Consider the following 18,182-nt stretch of genomic DNA (forward strand, 5'->3'; position numbering starts at 1 on the left):
TCTTCGCTAAGTTTAGCGGAAGCTCCACCCCCTCCAGGTCCCTCCTTTACCTGCGTTTCGATTGGCTGCGCCCTCTGGCGGTCGCTGCACCGGTCGCTTCCGCCTCCATCCGGGCTTTTGCGCTGACCCGCGATGTGACCCGTCAGTACGGCAAATATGGCGGAGGTAAGGAGGAAACTCATCAAAATATTCTCCCCTGTGGCTCGTAATCGAGTGTCTGACATGGCGGCGGCGGTGTTTACCCTATTCCCTCTGGGACACGTCCCCAGCTCAGCCCCCGGGCCGGGCCCTCACGCCCTCACCACTTGTTGCATCCGCCGCCCAATCCCGCGCTCTGAAACTTCTTCCCGAGCTGTGGGCACCGGGCGGCGGGGGGTCTGTCCGCTTCTCCCGGGGCTCCGGCCTAGCGCCGATACCTGGCTCCTGCCTGGGCGGGAAACCGCTCCCCCTCCCGTCACCGCCGCCGAGAAGTGCGCGGACACCGGGGAGGCAAACTCTGAGTGAACTGCCCCGGAGAGACCCTGACCCCGAGCCTGAGAGAACTGCCCCCGACCCCAAACCTGAGAGACCTGCCCCGAGCCTGAGAGATCCAGACCCCCAAAACTGACCCTGACCCCGACCCTGAGAGAACTGCCCCAGACCCCGACCCCAAACCTGAGAGACCTGCCCCGAGCCGAGAGATCCAGACCCCCAAAACTGACCCTGACCCCGAACCTGAGAGAACTGCCCCAGACCCTGATTTAGAGATCCTGACCCCAAATCTCACAGAACTACCCTGAGCCGAGAGACCCAAATCTGAGAGAACTGCCCCAGACCTTGAGCCGGAGAGATCCTGACCCCAAACCTGAGAGAATTGCCCCAGAACCTGAGCCAGAGGGACCCTGACCCCAGACCTCACAGAACTACCCCGAGCCAAAAGACCCTGACCCCCAAACCTGAGAGAACTGCCCCAAACCCCGAGTTACCCTGATCCCAAAGCTCAGAGAATTGACTCAGACCCCGAAGCGGAGAAACCCTGACCCCCAAATTTGAGAGAACTGACCCTGAGCCATAGAGACTCTGACCCCAAACCTGAAAGAACTGCCCCAGACCCCAAGCCAGAGAGACCCTGACCCTAAATTGACAAGATCTTTTGCTAAACTCAATCTACTGATCCCAAACTAACAGAATTGCCCCAAATCTGAACCCGTAGAGACCCCCCCTGACCCCTAATCTTACAGAACCCACTACTCTCTTCTGGACCCTGACCAGATTGAAGCCCCTGCTATTACAGACAGAACCCACTGACCCAAAATTTGTCTTAATCCATGGCCCTCTAGTAATCTGGTCCCCCGGCTCCTACTGACTCCGACCCCCTACCTCTACTGATGTGCACCCTGACAGGCCCTCCACCCAGCCCATATTCAGATGGACACTGACAGAACCGATGGACTCAAAAATCACAGAAGTCCCTGCCCCTACTGACCTGAAACCTGACAGAAGCCCCCAATCCTACACAGAACCCACTGACCCACATCCTGACAGAACCCTTAGCCTCTACTGACCCAGACTCTGATGGATCCCCCTACTCATACTGATCTGGACCCTGATAAATGCTGCCTGATAGGCCCTGCACCCTGCCCACTCTGAGGTGGACCCTGATAGGCCCTGCCCACTCTGAGGTGGATCCTGATAGGCCCTGCCCACACTGATGCGGATCCTGATAGGCCCTGCCCACACTGATGCGGACCCTGATAGACCCTGCACCCTTCCCACATTGATGCGGATCCTGATAGGCCCTGCCCACACTGATGCGGACCCTGATAGACCCTGCACCCTTCCCACATTGATTCGGATCCTGATAGGCCCTGCCCACACTGATGCGGACCCTGATAGACCCTGCACCCTTCCCACATTGATGCGGATCCTGATAGGCCCTGCCCACACTGATGCGGATCCTGATAGGCCCTGCCCACACTGATGCGGACCCTGATAGACCCTCCACCTACCCACACTGATGCGGACCCTGATAGACCCTCCACCCTGCCCACACTGAACTCCTTGTCCCTACTGATCTGACAACACCTCAACCACCTATCTGTTAGATCCCTGTGGCTCTGCTGACCCCATACCCGGGCTGATCCGGGGGGGGGGGGGGGGGGCGTTTTCCCCTAGTGCCTGTTCATATATCAGTCTGTACGCCAGTCAGTAGAGTAAGAAATATTCCTATGAGTCCTGTTTGCCAGGCCGGGGTCTGTAATGTGCTGCATTACTACTTGTCACCTGTGTAGTAGATAGTACTGCCGGGACTCCCACAGATTATGTGATGGGGCCGCTCCATTCAGCCTGGGGCACAGGAACCCTATTCTTGTGATCAGTGGGACCCCCGGTATTCTGACACTTATGACTTCTGTCTAGGGATTTATCTTCTGAGCTGTGCTTATTTAGGATGTGTGAGCAGCGAGGCCGTGACGTATACCTGATGGTCATAAGCTCTGTGGGCGCTTGCACCTGTGTCCATATTGTGCGGTGTCAGAAGTTTCTGCACTTGCGTAGACTCCATCAATAAGATCCATTTTTCAGGACCGAGCACTACATTATAGATTGCATGGCATCTGTCCTCACAGCAAGGAGAGCATCGAAATATTGGATGAGAATGATTCCCCTCCTAGATCACTGCGGTCATGTGACGTGCAGGAGGACAGTGCACCATTCACTACTGACCCGGTATATTTGGTGCAACATCTATTTTATTCTATAAGCTCTGCAGCAATAGTTCTGCAACTTTCCAATATACTTTCACTTTCTGTCCCTCACCATTTTCTAGGTATTTGGTGCAAGTGAATCGGAACATCCCCCCTCACAACCTGGCTCTGAATACCCATACGGCCTTAGAGCTCAGTTGTAGGGTGGACACTCTCTAGCATCTACATCATGATCCCAATTTCTCCCCCCAACGTTCACAAACATGGTCCTGCAATGCAGACTCGCCTACTATGATGTCCTGCCTTATTAAGTATGGCTGGACAATTTTGATTTCGATTTTCTAGTGTTCCGGGTTCACGCTGGCGTTGGGTTGTCCTTTGTTCTAGTCTTTTGGAGGATCAGAACAACAGACAACTGGACCGCCAAAATAGTCATGAATGGAGTCTGATGGATCTCATTCACTATAATGGGGGATATATGATGCATACTGCAATGGAGACTCTGACTCTGTCTGGATTCTGATGAAAACCTGAATGATGCTGCTTGGAGTTGGTAAATTATTACAATTAAAGGAATTTTCCAGCCCCAAATAGATTTCATACTGATGTGATCTCCATTTGGGACCAGAAAACCCCTTTAATTCCCTGCCCCGTTTTCCACCTGTCCATACACTGTAGATTTTATCCTTTCCGCTGACTCCAGATAGGGACTCTGTATATTATCTAATATTTTGGCTCAAACACTCAGATTCACAAGCAGTCTCTCATTGACTTGAATAGCGAGTACACGGCGTTCGTATTTTAGGCGACGTGTTCCATCGCTGTGGCATATAAAATTTCATAAGTGTTTGATACTTGAGTTTTCGCAACTGATGTTCCCATTGACGTCAGCAGGCTGTTATACTTTACAAATACGCCTGTAATGTGGTGTGTATTGTGGGAAATTAACCCCTCAAGGCTCCGCAATGTACCGTTACATAATGCTGAGTACATGCTCCGCACCGTAATAGTATGGCTGTCGCCGGCACAGGAGCTACATGGAGTCCAGGTTACCCAGTACTAGCTGCAGGACTCAGAAAATACTAGTGATCATGGCAATTGGGTTATTGAGGGGTGTCCCTTCTTTTGCTCCCTTGTCTCGCCAGTGGTGAGATCTCAGGGTACCAGGGGGTTTGCCATGTCAGCCAGGGGGTTTGCCATGTCAGCCAGGGGGTTTGCCGTGCCGGCCAGGGGGTTTGCCGTGCCGGCCAGGGGGTTTGCCGTGCCGGCCAGGGGGTTTGCCATGCCAGCCAAGGGCCCAATCAAAGGCTTCCAGGTTGCCTTGCCCTATTACACATAGTCTATGTACCACATTCCCTATTGCAGTATATTGTGCAGGGGATCAAGCAATCCCAGGTTCAAGTCCCCTTGTGGAATTGTAAAGAACTAGAATACAAAACATAGCAAGTTCCCCTCCGATTCACACTAGCATTGCTTCTCCATTGGTCTGATCTGGCAGAGAATCAGAACAACAAAGAGGCGAACTGCTAAAATAGTCCGACCAACCCCGTGGACTGTAACAGAGGCGCATTGTCTTAAAACAGAAACTGGAAAACGTCCTCGGTGCCAGACTTTTTTTCTTTGCCTCTTTTCCCGGTGTAGATGTCAATGTAGCCTTAACAAAAAAAGAAGCCTTTTCCCAAAACAAACACATTGGGTATCACCGTGCGCCTTACCTCCTGCCAAAAAAAAATAAAAATTATTGTATTTATCAGGAAATGGTACTAGTAAAGAAAACAAACTGAACTCGCCCCACAAAACATGAGCCCTGCAAAAATTTATGGAAATTGTAAAATGTCTCTAAAATTGATTGAAAATTCCGTCCTTTTAGTGGCAACTTGTCTTTAAGGAAATCTCTAAACTGATCTTATAAGACATCCCTGAGATCTCCTGCAGACTGAAGATTGGCCCCACTATTAGAAGTCTCTGTCTCTAGTAACTTGTCCTTATGCCTAATTTTTTCTGTTGCTTTCTTGAGTTTTGTTTCTTTGCCAGATCATTCCTGGAATAGTCTTAAGGGGTTTCGCAGTGTTTTGTCTGTCCCTGCAGTGGTCGGGTCCTAGAGTCGGCTCCGGCCCTATACACACAGACAGCAGCCTCCCCTAAATACATTGTCATCCAAAATCCCATAAGTGATGAAGGGCTGGGCACACCCTGGTGAGGAGGGCCATAGAAACCCCCGCCTGTGGGAGAAGCCCTTGGTCATAGTAGCATTGTGGTGCACATCAAAGGGCTGCTAGATTAGGGAGGGGTATTGGGGCAGGGGACGCCCTGTCGCTCTCCAGAGCCTTTAATTGCCTAAGGGAAGTGTTTAGTGATGTTTATGGGTCTAACATGGGAAATGTAATAGTGTATATAGTACTACAGGCACGTATACACTCCAGACTATATCCAGGGTTAGCCGCTCATTACTGCTGTGTGTATAACTACTATACTACTGCTGTGTATATAACTGCTATACTACTGCTGTGTATATAACTGCTATACTACTGCTGTGTATATAACTGCTATACTACTGCTGTGTATATAACTACTATACTACTGCTGTGTATATAACTGCTATACTACTGCTGTGTATATAACTGCTATACTACTGCTGCATATATAACTACTATACTACTGCTGCGTATATAACAAAAACTGCTGGCAGACATATACCCATATAGATGTGGAGTCCTGTGCAAAATGTGTGTCAAAGTAAGGAGCGGCTCAGTGGTTAGCACTGCATCCTTGCAGCGCTGGAGTCCTGGATTCGAATCCCGCCAGGAACAACATCTGCACGGAGTTTGTATGTTCTCCCTGTGTTTTTGTGGATTTCCTCTCATTCTACAAAGACATACTGATGGGAAGAAAAAAATGTACATTGTGATCCCTGTATATATATCCCTACATGGGGCTCACAATCTACATAAAATATGTCAGTCATCATGAAATCTATTGTACATTTACAAATAGTTAGTTCCTTATTTCCTTTTATAGGAATCAATCATTGGCTTTTATTGTCTGACCCGGCTTTTAGTCACTTAGGAAGAAGTTAGGGTTGGGTTGTGGAATAATAGTCGCTAGCTGTTGTACCGACTCCACGTTCCTCTATGATGCTCGCTGCCTCTGCCTTCTGCAGGACTACTGCCCCCTACTGTAAGGACTCTGCCGGACTATAGGCTGGGTGTCTGGGTCTATGGATTGAACACCCCTATAAGCATTGTATTATGGGACCTCATGGGGTGCCGTCATTGCCTCCTCTCGAGAGCCGCATCATCACGTGATGTTTTCTAGATTTTTCAGCTTTGTTGTACCAGTTCTTTATACTTTCAGTTCCTTGTATATTTGCAGTTTGGTGATGTGGTTACTGAATATACTGTATATGGTGTGACTGCCTTCCAGCCTAACACATCTGCTTTCTTTTCCAGCCTTCTCTTGGGAATGCAAGCCCAGGTAATTTACACTTATTTTTAACAAAGTTAAATTGAAAATATTTCTTTCTTTATTTTCTATGATTGTTCCCTGCACACACATTGTTCTTACCAGATCAAGTGGATAAATGTGTAACCTAACCACCCCCATAGGATACCCTACCTAATTGTTGCGGCTGTCATGGTGTCCGTGCGTTCCCTGTTCTCTGGTGATTTTTTCCTATAGCTGGAATGTCATCTCTTTGTACTCTCTATATAGCAGAGAGAGCCGTATCTTACAAGATTACTGATATTATCCCTTATATTTGTAGGGACTGCTGACTTGCTTTGCTTGGTCTCATATACTACGTAAAGGGTTTTTCTGACCCCAAATTGAATTTCCAAACTGGTGACTTATCCACAGGATAGGTCCTTAGTATAGGTCCTGCACCTGAACCTTGTTCTTGCTGATTCCTGGTGCCAGAATCTGCTATGTAGTGGACAGGGCTGCAGCATTGCTCCTATTACTAGAAAAGGAGTGGTGTTGCACATGCGCCCATCCACTAGCAGCTTCCGGCACCCGTTGTCCAGGGGCTTAAACGTGCCTTGCTGTATCCAGCAGATACAGGGTTTCCGGCCTATTTTCGAACCCCCAGATCACCTGATCAAACCTCACCTATCCTTGTTCGCTCCACCCCATCATTCCTCTTCTGTACTATGGGGGCGGCTTTACTATAGACAAGTCTCTAATCTATACCAGGGTCCAAACTCTCTACACCATTAGCACGGCTACAAATATTTTTCCATCCAGCCAGCAGTACTAGTGCGGGTACGGTTATGTCTTTTATGCCATTAGGAAATTCATGGTTGAAATATTCTTCTGATTTTTGTGTTTGAAAACCTCTTTGGTAACCAGGAGGCTCGGCTGCATCCGATGACCACGAATTTGATCCGACCGCTGACATGTTGGTTCATGAGTTTGACGACGAGCGGACATTGGAAGAGGAAGAGTTAATGGAGGGGGAAGTGAATTTTACCTCTGAGATTGAGCACCTAGAACGGGTAAGAACAGTCTCTGCGGGCGATTTGGTTTTATTACCTTTTATTTGCCAGTTTGACACAGTTTGCGTTATAAAACCGAGCAAAGCTGTAAACAGAAATGTGCCATAGGTAACACCGTCACCTGGTTACCATATTGTCAGCGACACATGGCCAAAGTCCACCGGCTGAATTTGTGTGAGCGTTTTTCACAGGCCAAATCTCTATTTTTCCTTCAGCGTCCCCTTAGTATTATTTCCATTTGGTATTAAAACACGAAAAAGCAGTGTCATTGTCGCCCCATGTTTGTGGCATTCGCCTGCTCACTACCTGTTGCATATAACACACACAGCGGTGGATATCGCGTTTGGAGCGAGGCACAAAAATGAGCGGCGATGTGGCTCCATGAACCAAAAAAGTAAGCTCTATGGCACTTGGAACGTGGGGAGTCAAAAATGAGAATGTGAAACCAAAAATTGTCCTAGTCATAAGGGGTTAAAAAACAAACAAACCCCGCTTGTGATTGAATTCCCATGAGAATTTGTAACAAGCTATCAATTAATTATATTACACCGATAATTGTATAATGTCATTTAAAAACAGGGCTGAGCGAATAATCGGAAGATAACCAAACCCGAACATCAACTAGGATCACCGACGTGATTTTGTTATCGGTTACTTTATTTGGTTTTGGCGAGGTTTTACCTGCAGTTTCGTTCAGACTGAACAGTTCTGATGCAAAACTATTAGACTCTGGGGTCTCTTCGTAGGCCCATGGGAGGAGATCAAGCACAAAAAAAAAAAAGCGTTCCTTGCTAGAGATGAGCGAGTACTATTCGAAACGGCCGTTTCGAGTAGCACGCACCCATAGGAATGAATGGAAGCGGCCGGCACGCAGAACTGGCCAGCTGCCTAACCCCCTGCATGCTGGCTGCGTCCATTCATTCCCATGGGTGCGTGCTATTCAAAGCGGGAGTTTCGAATAGTACTCGCTCATTTCTATTCCTCACCTCTCCTGGGCCCCGGCATGACTCCTTGTTCGTTTCGGGCTTTCTGATTGACATAAGGTACTGCTGAGGCCTGTGATGGGCCTCACTGGTCACCTGGGTCACGTGGCTTTGCAATGCTTGCATCTATGTGGTCATGAGGCATCGTCAGTCAGAAAACCCAAAGACAGCGGGGAGTCGCACCAGAGCCCAGGAGAGGTGAGTAGCAGTGTTATATGTTTGATCACCTCCCTGGGATATGAATGGATCCCACGATATAATCGAAGTTTCGGTTCGGCTGCGTTCTCGCATTCACCCAACACATACTGTAAAGGGGATGAGGATTAACAGGGGCATGACTGCCGAAATCTGCATGGTGGACTTTTTTCTATGTTGGTTTCAGTTTACAAACAATAGACGCCTGACGGACCCTATTGCAGACAACGGGGTCTGCCGGGCTCTGATGTTTTAGTGGAACGTCTCTCTGTTGTTCGGTATCCCAATGGACCTGAACGATGGAGACAATATAAATAACCAAAAACAATGTACAAAATTGTAACTTGTCTTGGCTAATGTTGTATGACGAGCCATAGATTTTAATTGGACCTCAATACACCTGGGCAAGTCTATAAAGAAGACCTGGTGGTGAGACGTGCCGGTCAGACTGTTGGCAGATAATTGTTTCCATCACTTCTCATCTTTTATTTCTAGAATGATAAAGATTCACAAAATAAAATTTATTGTAAACCAGTGTAATATTGTGATTTCAGGAAAGTGAGATGCCGATTCATGAGTTACTGAGACTCTATGGCTATGGTAGTACCGTACCTATGCCTGGAGAAGATGATGAAGAAGAGGAGGAGGAAGAAGAAGAAGAAGAGGAGGAGGAGGAAGAAGAGGAGGAAAATGATGGAAACAGCGGCTGTAGTGGAGAAAATAAGGTGCTTGGAAACAAAATGGGTTTCTTTTACCTCTATTAAAGGAGTTGTCTGGGCTTTGTTAAATGATTACCTATCCTAAGGATAGATCATCAGAGAGTTGGACACGCAGGACCCCCCCAGCTCCATAATAGAAGCCACATTGGTGTCTCATCCATTAATAGCGACTCAAGCATCTGTTCTTAGGTTTCCTCTTATTTATAGGAGGTCAAAGCTTACATGCATTTAATTGACAACTTTAAGAACATTTTTCAGTTCCCCAAACTTATTCCCCAAGATCAGAGTTGATAACAAATGAGTGTTCTCCCCCCTCACGAACCCAACTTTTCCAGGATGAAACTATTAAAGATTCCTCTGGTCAGGAAGATGAGACTCGCTCTTCTAATGATGACCCTGTACCATCAGTTACTCAAGATGCACAAGAAGTTATCCGTCCTCGACGCTGCAAGTATTTTGATGCAAGTAAGTGATTGTTTGCCTTTTCTATACAAAATAGTGCGGAATACTTTCTCATTTTCATTTAAGGGGACCTCTAGTTTCGTGGTGACTGTGGGGATTGGATGGAGTCTGTAACCCCCAACTGATAAGGGAAAGGAAGGGGCAAAAGGACTCAGCTCTGTGCTGAGCCTCTACATGTGCGATTGGCTCATCGCACCTTGGACGGCTTGTTCCATCATCATCTAGATCCAAGGCTGTAGTTCTAGTCGCTCCCAGGCCTTGGATCTTGAGGTGACCCGAAAGGTCCCTCTGCCTCATGTTCATATTCTAAATGGCACAAAGTAGGAGCCCAAGAGCTCTTCAAGTTTCGCCTCCATCCAGATCCCCACCCATCATTATGACATGCTAAGGGTTATTTTTTGTATTACATTAGAATGAATTCTGGACGTATCGCAGCAAATGAATACAAATGTCTTTTTTACAGATAATGAAATTGAAGAAGAATCTGAGGACGATGAAGATTATATTCCATCGGAAGACTGGAAAAAAGTAATCCTTGTACTATTACTTGTGGTGTTGTAATTGTCATAAGCATAATCCCATAAAAATGTGATAGGCAGGGGTCTGCGACACCATATTATCAGGAAAGTAGACTCTCTTGGCTGCGGAGATTGTGTAGACGTCCGCATACAGGTCACACTCTCTGGACTCTAGACAAACTATTTGGTGCTGGTTATAACTTTATAAAGATTTATGTAGATTTAGGGATTTAGGCCACGCTTACACTTATTTTTTCTATTTTAGGAGATCATGGTAGGGTCTATGTTTCAAGCCGAAATTCCAGTTGGAGTTTGTAGATACAAAGAAACAGAAAAAGGTGAGTAGTCTATTGAGGGATTGGAGTATTATATTACATATTATATATGACACCTCTTCATCTGTATACATAATTGTTTTTTGGGTCACTTTAAAGGGATCCTATCATAGAATCCCCTTTTTTATGAGTAACACGTTGGAATAGCCTTAAGAGAGGCTATTCTTCTCCTACCTTTCGTTGTCTTCTCCGCGCTGCCGTTCCGTAGGAATCCCGGTTCTTGTCGGTATGCAAATGAGTTCTCGCAGCACTGGGGGCCGGCCTCAGCGCTCAAACAGCACTGGGGGCATCCCCAATGCTGCCAGAGAACTGTCTCCAATGCCGCCTCCATCTTCGTCAGCAGCGTCTTCTTCATCCTCTTCTTCCGGCGCAGGTTTCCGACTTCTAGGCCTTGGGCAGAGCAGACTGCGCATGCCCACAGGCCATGAGAAAATGGCCGCTTACAATACTGTGCAAGCGTCCATTTTCTCGTGGCCTGTGGGCATGCGCAGTCTGCTCTGCCCAAAGCACGAGGCCTAGAAGTCGAAACCTGCATCAGAAGAAGAGGATGAAGAAGACGCTGCTGACGAAGATGGGGGCGGCGCTGGAGAGAGTTCTCTGGCAGCATTAGGGACGCCCCCAGTGCTGTTTGAGAGCTAGAACCCGCCCCCAGTGCTGCCATAGAACTCATTTGCATACTGACAAGAACCAGGATTCCTACGGAACGGTGGCGCGGAGAAGACAACGAAAGGTAGGAGAAGAATAGCCTTTCTTAAGGCTATTCCAACGCGTTACTCATAAAAAAAAAAGGGTTTCTATGATAGGATCTATTTAAAGAAATTGCTTGTCTATTGTCTGTATATGTCTGGGCGATCAATTGTGAACTCTGCAAAGACGTTCTGATACACCGTTGCAGAGTTTGCAGCTACACATCACCATGTAGGAGCAGGGAGACTGATGTCAGTGACAGCCAGACTCCCCAAACAGAAGGCAAGGATGGTATATACAGCTATGGACATTGCCATGATGCAGCGTCCTCCTGGCCTGGCAGTCACCTGATCGCCAAGTGTTGTGAAACTGCAGGATCTTGCTGGGTCCTAAAGAATCCAGATCAGCTCTGTATAATATATTACAAGGCTGTATTCCTTGCTAATATATCGGCTCCAGTTACAGGAGGAAACTACAAAAAAAAGTCTTATTGAAAGCCCCCAAATATCTATGATGGTCACAATGAGACTATAATATATAATATAATAATTAGGATGCAAAAAAACTATTTTTTTTTTACAAAAATAAAAAAATTCTCTAAAGCCCCGTGTTTCACCAGAAAGTCTAGCACTTGCGTAGCTTTACATCTTGCTGTTCTTTTTGCTATCATAGTGTATGAGAATGACGACCAGTTACTGTGGAACCCCGACTTTGTCGTGGAGGATAGAGTGATCGACTTTCTGAACGAAGCCTCAAGAAGGACTGGAGAGGAGAAGGGTCTGGATGCGATTCCTGAAGGAGCACATATAAAGGACAATGAGCAGGTGCTTTATTTATTTTTAGCATGGTAACACATTGGAGAGCTTATAGTCGTCCGGTCCCTTATGGAAATATGTTGATAATTGTTGTTACTACATATTAAATAATAAGTGAAACAGATTCCAGGATGGAAACTTATTCCCTACCCTGTGGCTAAAATAACGTGCCATGTTCATGTCCAGCTGAGTAGATCTTATTCCTGTAAGCTCCACTAATAATCTAAACTACCAATCTCTATTTCTCAGGCCCTGTATGAGCTGGTGAAATGTAATTTTGACACAGAAGAAGCTTTAAGAAGATTAAGGTTTAATGTCAAAGCAGCGCGTGGTAAGCAACCATCTTGTACTAAGACACCGGCTCCTCTTACAGACAGTGTTACTTGTAATATGCAGTTGGTATAGATTATTGCTTATAATACAGATGTATACAAGAAGAATTCAACCTGAACCCATACACTATAAACTATGCGTGTTTGTCGCTATTCCTCCCCAGAAGAACTTTCTGTATGGACTGAAGAAGAATGCCGAAATTTTGAGCAAGGACTTAAAGCATACGGGAAAGATTTTCATTTGATACAAGCAAACAAGGTAACGAATACTGCGACGATCCTGCCACTAACCTTATGCTATAAAGTGGGACGTATAAGGGTGAATTCACACTGAGTAAACGCTAGCTTATTCTGAACGTAAAACACGTTCAGAATAAGCGGCGTCTAAAGCAGCTCCATTCATCTCTATGGGAGCGGGGATACGAGCGCTCCCCATAGAAATGAATGGGCTGCTTCTTTCACTCCGAGCAGTCCCATTGAAGTGAATGGGGAGTGCCGGCGTGTACGCTCCGGCATGAGCAGAGCTTGCCGTACACGCCGGCACTCCCCATTCACTTCAATGGGACTGCTCGGAGTGAAAGAAGCAGCCCATTCATTTCTATGGGGAGCGCTCGTATCCCCGCTCCCATAGAGATGAATGGAGCTGCTTTAGACGCCGCTTATTCTGAACGTGTTTTACGTTCAGAATAAGCTAGCGTTTACTCAGTGTGAATTCACCCTTATAGTACCAAGCAGATGATTAGTAGTGTTACCGTCATACATAAGAGGCCTGGTGTCTTACTTTTTGAGTTGCTTTACGTTAATATGTACAAGGTCGTATCAGACCTGTAAAAAAGACAGGATGGATACTATAGTGATCTATTAGATACCTCATGTCTACATGATCTCCGTCTGCCGGAGCCGTAGTCTTCCCTTCTCGGCTTAGCACACAGGCTGTGATATAAAAGCAGAACGTAGGGGGCAACACGGTGGCTCAGTGGTTAGCACTGGAGTCCTGGGTTCAAATCCCGCCAGGAACATCTGCAATGCGTTTGTATGTTCTCCCCGTGTTTGTGTGGATTTCCTCCCATTCTACAAAGACAGAATGATAGGAAGATAAATGTACATTGTGATCTATATATATATATATATATATATATATATCCCTACATGGGGCTCACAATCTACATGGGAAAAAAAAAAAGCAGCATGTGAATTTTGGCGATTTTTCTACACCAAAGCACATGAACGTACCACCATTAACTTGGTGTTTATTTGTTGCTTAGGTGAGGACACGATCGGTTGGGGAATGTGTGGCTTTTTACTACATGTGGAAGAAGTCAGAGCGCTACGACTTCTTCGCTCAGCAAACGAGATTTGGTAAAAAGAAATACAACCTGCATCCTGGTGTAACGTGAGTATGCGCCAAATAAGTGGCCAGTATATCTTATGTGGGGGAGGAAAAGCGCTGACTGCATCCGTTTTATGTTCTATAGGGATTATATGGACCGGCTTCTGGATGAAAGTGAAAGTGCTGCATCCAGCCGGGCCCCGTCCCCGCCACCCACTACCTCTAACAGTAGCACCAGCCAGTCTGAGAAGGACGACAGCACAGCTGCCAACACTAACCAGAATGGTAAAGACTGGATATGAAGTATTATCTCTCTTCTGTCACATTTACTAAAGTTCTAACACGCAGGTAGATGACATTTTGACCAGTTGGATACCAACTAATCCTTACCCAATGACTTATGATGGAGACCAGCAAGCTTCTGTTTTTTATGGAAAATTATAGGAAGCCCTGATGGGCAGGTATAATACTCCTCGTGTGGACAGGTCCGGATATTGGCAGAAGGAATTCTGCATAGGGAAAAAAAACCTAAATCTGGGCCCTGTGTTGGTGCTATTATAGGATGGACATGGTCCTGTGCTTGCTGAAGGAACGATGAGTAGATTGGCTGTTTGGCCAGTTCCTCTCCTCCGTATTTACTTTTCATGCATAGTCTGTGTAGAGGAGAAGCTTTGTAATACTCGTAGATCTTTGAAGGGAAATACAAATTTCATGAATAGCTTGCCTTTAAACGGATTAAATCATTAAAAAGCAATTGTTTTGTCCCTAACACATAGGAATAGCCTTAAGAAAGGCTATTCTTCTCCTACCTTTAGATCTTTGTACGTGCCGCCGTTCGGTAGAAATCCCGGTTTTCTTCTGTATGCAAATGAGTTCACTCACAGCACTGGGGGCGTCCCCAATGCTGCAAGAGAACTCTCCATCTTCTTCAGGAACGGGTCTTCTTCTGGCAGTGGCTTCAAACTTCTAGGCCTCGGGCAGCCAACTGCGCATGCCAGCCGGTCATAAGAAAATGGACGCTTACAATACTGTGTAAGCGGCCGTTTTCTTGTGGCCGGGGGCCATGTGCAGTCGGCTTTGCCCTGGGCCCAAGGCCTAGAAGTTTGAAGCCACTGCTGGAAGAAGACTCGTTCCTGAAGAAGATGGAGGCGGTGCTGGAGAGTTCTCTCGCAGCATTGGGGACGCCCCCAGTGCTGTTTGAGCGCTGTGGCCCGCCCCCAGTGCTGTGACAGAACTCATTTGCTAAACAGGATTTCTACGGAACGGCGGTGCAGAGAAGACATCTAAAGGTAGGAGAAGAATAGCCTTTCTTAAGGCTATTTCTACGTGTTAGGGGCAAAAAATTCAATTTTAATGATAGGGTCCCTTTAAGGGTAGACTAGGCCATCATCTCCTTGGTACTTCTAGCAGACATGGGGTCTTTCCTTGTGTGCTTACCACTATTTAGAGCTGTTTCTAATTCCAGTTTGTGAAATCCTAGGTGTCGCTGTTAATGGTCCTCCTGAGGTCTCCTCCACTTACAAAGACGAAGCCACCCCGGGAATCGTCCACCTAAACGGCCCCAGCACCGGAGAACCATCTGCGAATGACACAGACACCAATGGCTACAATCGTGACACTTTATCCAGTGATTCCAAATTGAGCCATACCAACAACAACCGCGACAAAGAGCTGGACGACACCAATGAACAATCTGCAAAGAGACGGCGGATCGACAGCCCCGGAAAAGACAGTCCTGGATCGTCTGAAATTTCTCAGGAAATATTTTCACAAGGAGAGATCTGAGGAGTCGTCGCTCCCGCCGCCCGTCGATGATTTGACATTTTTTTGAAGTATGTTTTTAGGGGTCTTGAAATTTCAGGGTTCAACTGGTTTATTTAACGAGCTCTATTTTTAATGGTTTTTTTTTCCATTTGTTTCTTCAAATCCCAAAAAAAACATTTCAGCCACAACGTCTCGGGATTTTGTTTCCTGCTTTTCTTTTTCTTTGACATGATGGAAGGACCTACAGAATGTATTGTTCTTATACCGCGACATAGGTGTGAAGAGTTGCTGGTAACCTGACATTTACCAATTTTTTTGAATTTTTTTTTTGAATTTTTTATTTTCTCCGAATTGAAATTGCTAAGAAAGCTGGACCCCGAATGTCGTAGGCACCAATTTTATAGGTAGAAGTTAAGAGTAAACCAAATGAGGTTTGTGTATGTAAATTATTGACATCAATGATGTCTTTTTTCTATTTCTATCTGGGCTGAAAAAAAAGATACGTGGTGTATTTTTCCAGATTTCTTCGTAGCCTTTGAGAGATTTTTACAGTCACTATGTTTTGAATGAACTGTCCTTTTTCTTAAACAAAGCTTGTATAATTTTCTTAACTTGTACAGTTGATAAACTTTTATTATGAGAAATTAATATTCTGGAAACTGTATGTTTTTTGCTTTTTTTTTTTTTTTTTTTTTTTTGCAAATTGTCTCCATTTGATCCGCCATCAATGCGTTTTATTGCTGAAATGATCGTGTTGCAGGTTAACCATGAAATCGGCGAACCATCCCTGTGTACTATGAGTTGTTAATGCCCATAACCTATGTCTGTTGCCTTATAGACGGATACTGTAGTGGCATTCACGTGTGTATATATACAGATATGCAAATTTTCTAACACTTGTGACTAGAGATGAGCCAATACTATTCGAAACGGCACGCTCCTGTAGGAATGAATGGCTGCAGCCGGCGTCCGGCCGCTTAACCCCCTGCGTCCATTCATTCCTATGGGAGCGTGCCGTTTCGAATAGTATTGGCTCATCCATACTTGTGACAATTTCGAAACCCCTTTCTTAGACGTAGTTCAGACTGGTGTGCCGGTATTTGTATTCCAAATATAACACCGTTCCTTTCACTACCATGTCTGTCAGGTCGGTGTGTTCATTCCAAAATACAAACCTTTAATAGGACTATAGTGATTTCTGTGACCCCTTCACTACTTGCCATGCACAGCGCCATACATTTCATAGTGGCTGTTCTTGGTATTGCAGCTCGGCCTCATTCCTTTCAATGGTACTGAGCTGCAGCATGGCCACTGCCTGAGAAGAGGAAGTGGAGATCAATATCCTAGCCCCAGAAAACCCCCATAAATATGGGTACGGTCTGAATGAGACCTGAGATGGTATAGATTTTACAATTGGGATAACATGGTGCCACAGGGATTCCACTTGTCCATCGCTTGAGTGTCCCCCCCCACCTTGGCTGCTGCTTAATAGAGATGAGCGAACACTGTTCGGATCAGCCGATCTGAACAGCACGCTCCATAGAAATGAATGGATGCACCTGGTACTTCCACTTTAATGGCGGCCGGCTACTTAAGCCCCCGTGTGCCGGCTACGTCCATTCATTTCTATGCGAGCGTTCTGTTCAGATCGGCTGATCCCAACAGTACTCGCTCATCTCTACTGCTTAAATTTTATCCTCGTGCTCGATTTGTTCGTTTATTTTAGTACCCACCATTACGACGGCTGCGATTTTGCATCCGTGCATTGAGTGGAAATCGTTTTAATGCAAACTATAAGGTCACAAGTACTGCTGTTTTACATATAGACACGTGAATGTTACAAGGGAAAAAACTAAACTTCTGTTCAATTGTTTGTTCAAACATATTGCGGCAATCGGGGCTTATTCTATAAAGATGGTTCCTGCAAAACTTGAAAGGGATTGTTTCATAAGACAAACCCCTTCCGTGTGCCCAACCTGTCCATATAATACACGGCTGCTGTGTATGGGTGTGTTCACCTGTAGCAGATTTGTTGCAGAAGTTGAGTACTTGTTCCATACAGCTTAGATATATGGGACAGGTTTTCCATCGCTGAGACAAATCTGCTGCACATGAATACACGGCTGTTCCTAGGATCTCTTCCAGTACCCTAACACTTCCGGCCTGTCACAGCGAACACATCTGCCATATTGGTGATTTGTTACTGCAGCATGTAAATACGGCCGACCTAAATCCAACCCTCTCATGCCTGCCTGGCGTGGACACTATGACTATACCCTTATACTTCACATTCCCTGGACTGGTCGTAGAATTAAGAGAATTTACCAACGTTTTGCAGCGAAACCTCTTCATAGACACGCAGCCCATCACCGCTCATGTTTCTTTTCAGCTGCCATTGTAACTCCATTTGCATGATGTTTATAGCAGGACTCTATGACGTGTAGTATCTCCCTCCTCTCTAATGTTATAAGCCTATATAGATTGTGTTTACACTTGTACATCATGGATCACCATTCTTTTCACTGCTTAATAATATAGCATCTGTTGCTATTCGGCGTTCAGCATGGTTCTCATGAGCAAATCACCATTTAGTACGAGTCTGAACTGTTTCTAACTGGGAATCTTGTATTATTGCATGAATCCCCAAAACCTTTTATTAATGTGAATTATTTTTGGAGTCTGAATCTTAGTCCGTCATTTAGCAAGGTTGTAATGTACACGTGTGGCTCACGGATGACTGCTGGTTGCATGTCTATGTATTGTATGTTTACTGATCTATGCCCAAAAGATCTTTTTCTCCTCTTAGCAGATATACAGTCCATGACCTAAAGCTGACAGATAACACCTGCACACTCGGCTCTGCCA

The 18,182-nt window shown here is 45.8% G+C and overlaps 1 protein-coding gene across 2 annotated transcripts; it reads left to right on the forward strand.

Annotated features, from left to right (window-relative positions):
• The first annotated feature begins 84 nt into the window (after window positions 1-84).
• MIER1 (MIER1 transcriptional regulator) lies at window positions 85-16,246 on the forward strand. 2 transcript variants are annotated; one of them, XM_075287587.1, is made up of 13 exons: window positions 85-165; window positions 6,134-6,158; window positions 7,032-7,177; window positions 8,910-9,080; window positions 9,410-9,539; window positions 10,000-10,064; window positions 10,320-10,392; window positions 11,749-11,900; window positions 12,141-12,222; window positions 12,391-12,482; window positions 13,489-13,616; window positions 13,699-13,838; window positions 15,034-16,246. In XM_075287587.1, exons 1-13 carry the CDS (start codon window positions 157-159, stop codon window positions 15,336-15,338), a joined length of 1,518 nt encoding a protein of 505 aa, XP_075143688.1. In that variant the 5' UTR covers window positions 85-156; the 3' UTR covers window positions 15,339-16,246. The 2 variants fall into 2 exon arrangements, with proteins under 2 accessions (XP_075143688.1, XP_075143687.1); XM_075287586.1 differs by having other exon boundaries at window positions 12,388-12,482; window positions 15,034-16,245.
• Window positions 16,247-18,182: the final 1,936 nt, after the last annotated feature.

The sequence above is a fragment of the Leptodactylus fuscus genome, chromosome 9 (assembly GCF_031893055.1).
Source record: "Leptodactylus fuscus isolate aLepFus1 chromosome 9, aLepFus1.hap2, whole genome shotgun sequence".
Classification (NCBI taxonomy): Eukaryota; Metazoa; Chordata; class Amphibia; order Anura; family Leptodactylidae; genus Leptodactylus; species Leptodactylus fuscus.

Coding starts and splice junctions, on each gene's coding strand:
- MIER1 (XM_075287586.1), top strand. Junction 9,081..9,409: donor GCTGTAGTGGAGAAAATAAG/GTGCTTGGAAAC, acceptor CAACTTTTCCAG/GATGAAACTATTAAAGATTC. Junction 9,540..9,999: donor CTGCAAGTATTTTGATGCAA/GTAAGTGATTGT, acceptor TCTTTTTTACAG/ATAATGAAATTGAAGAAGAA.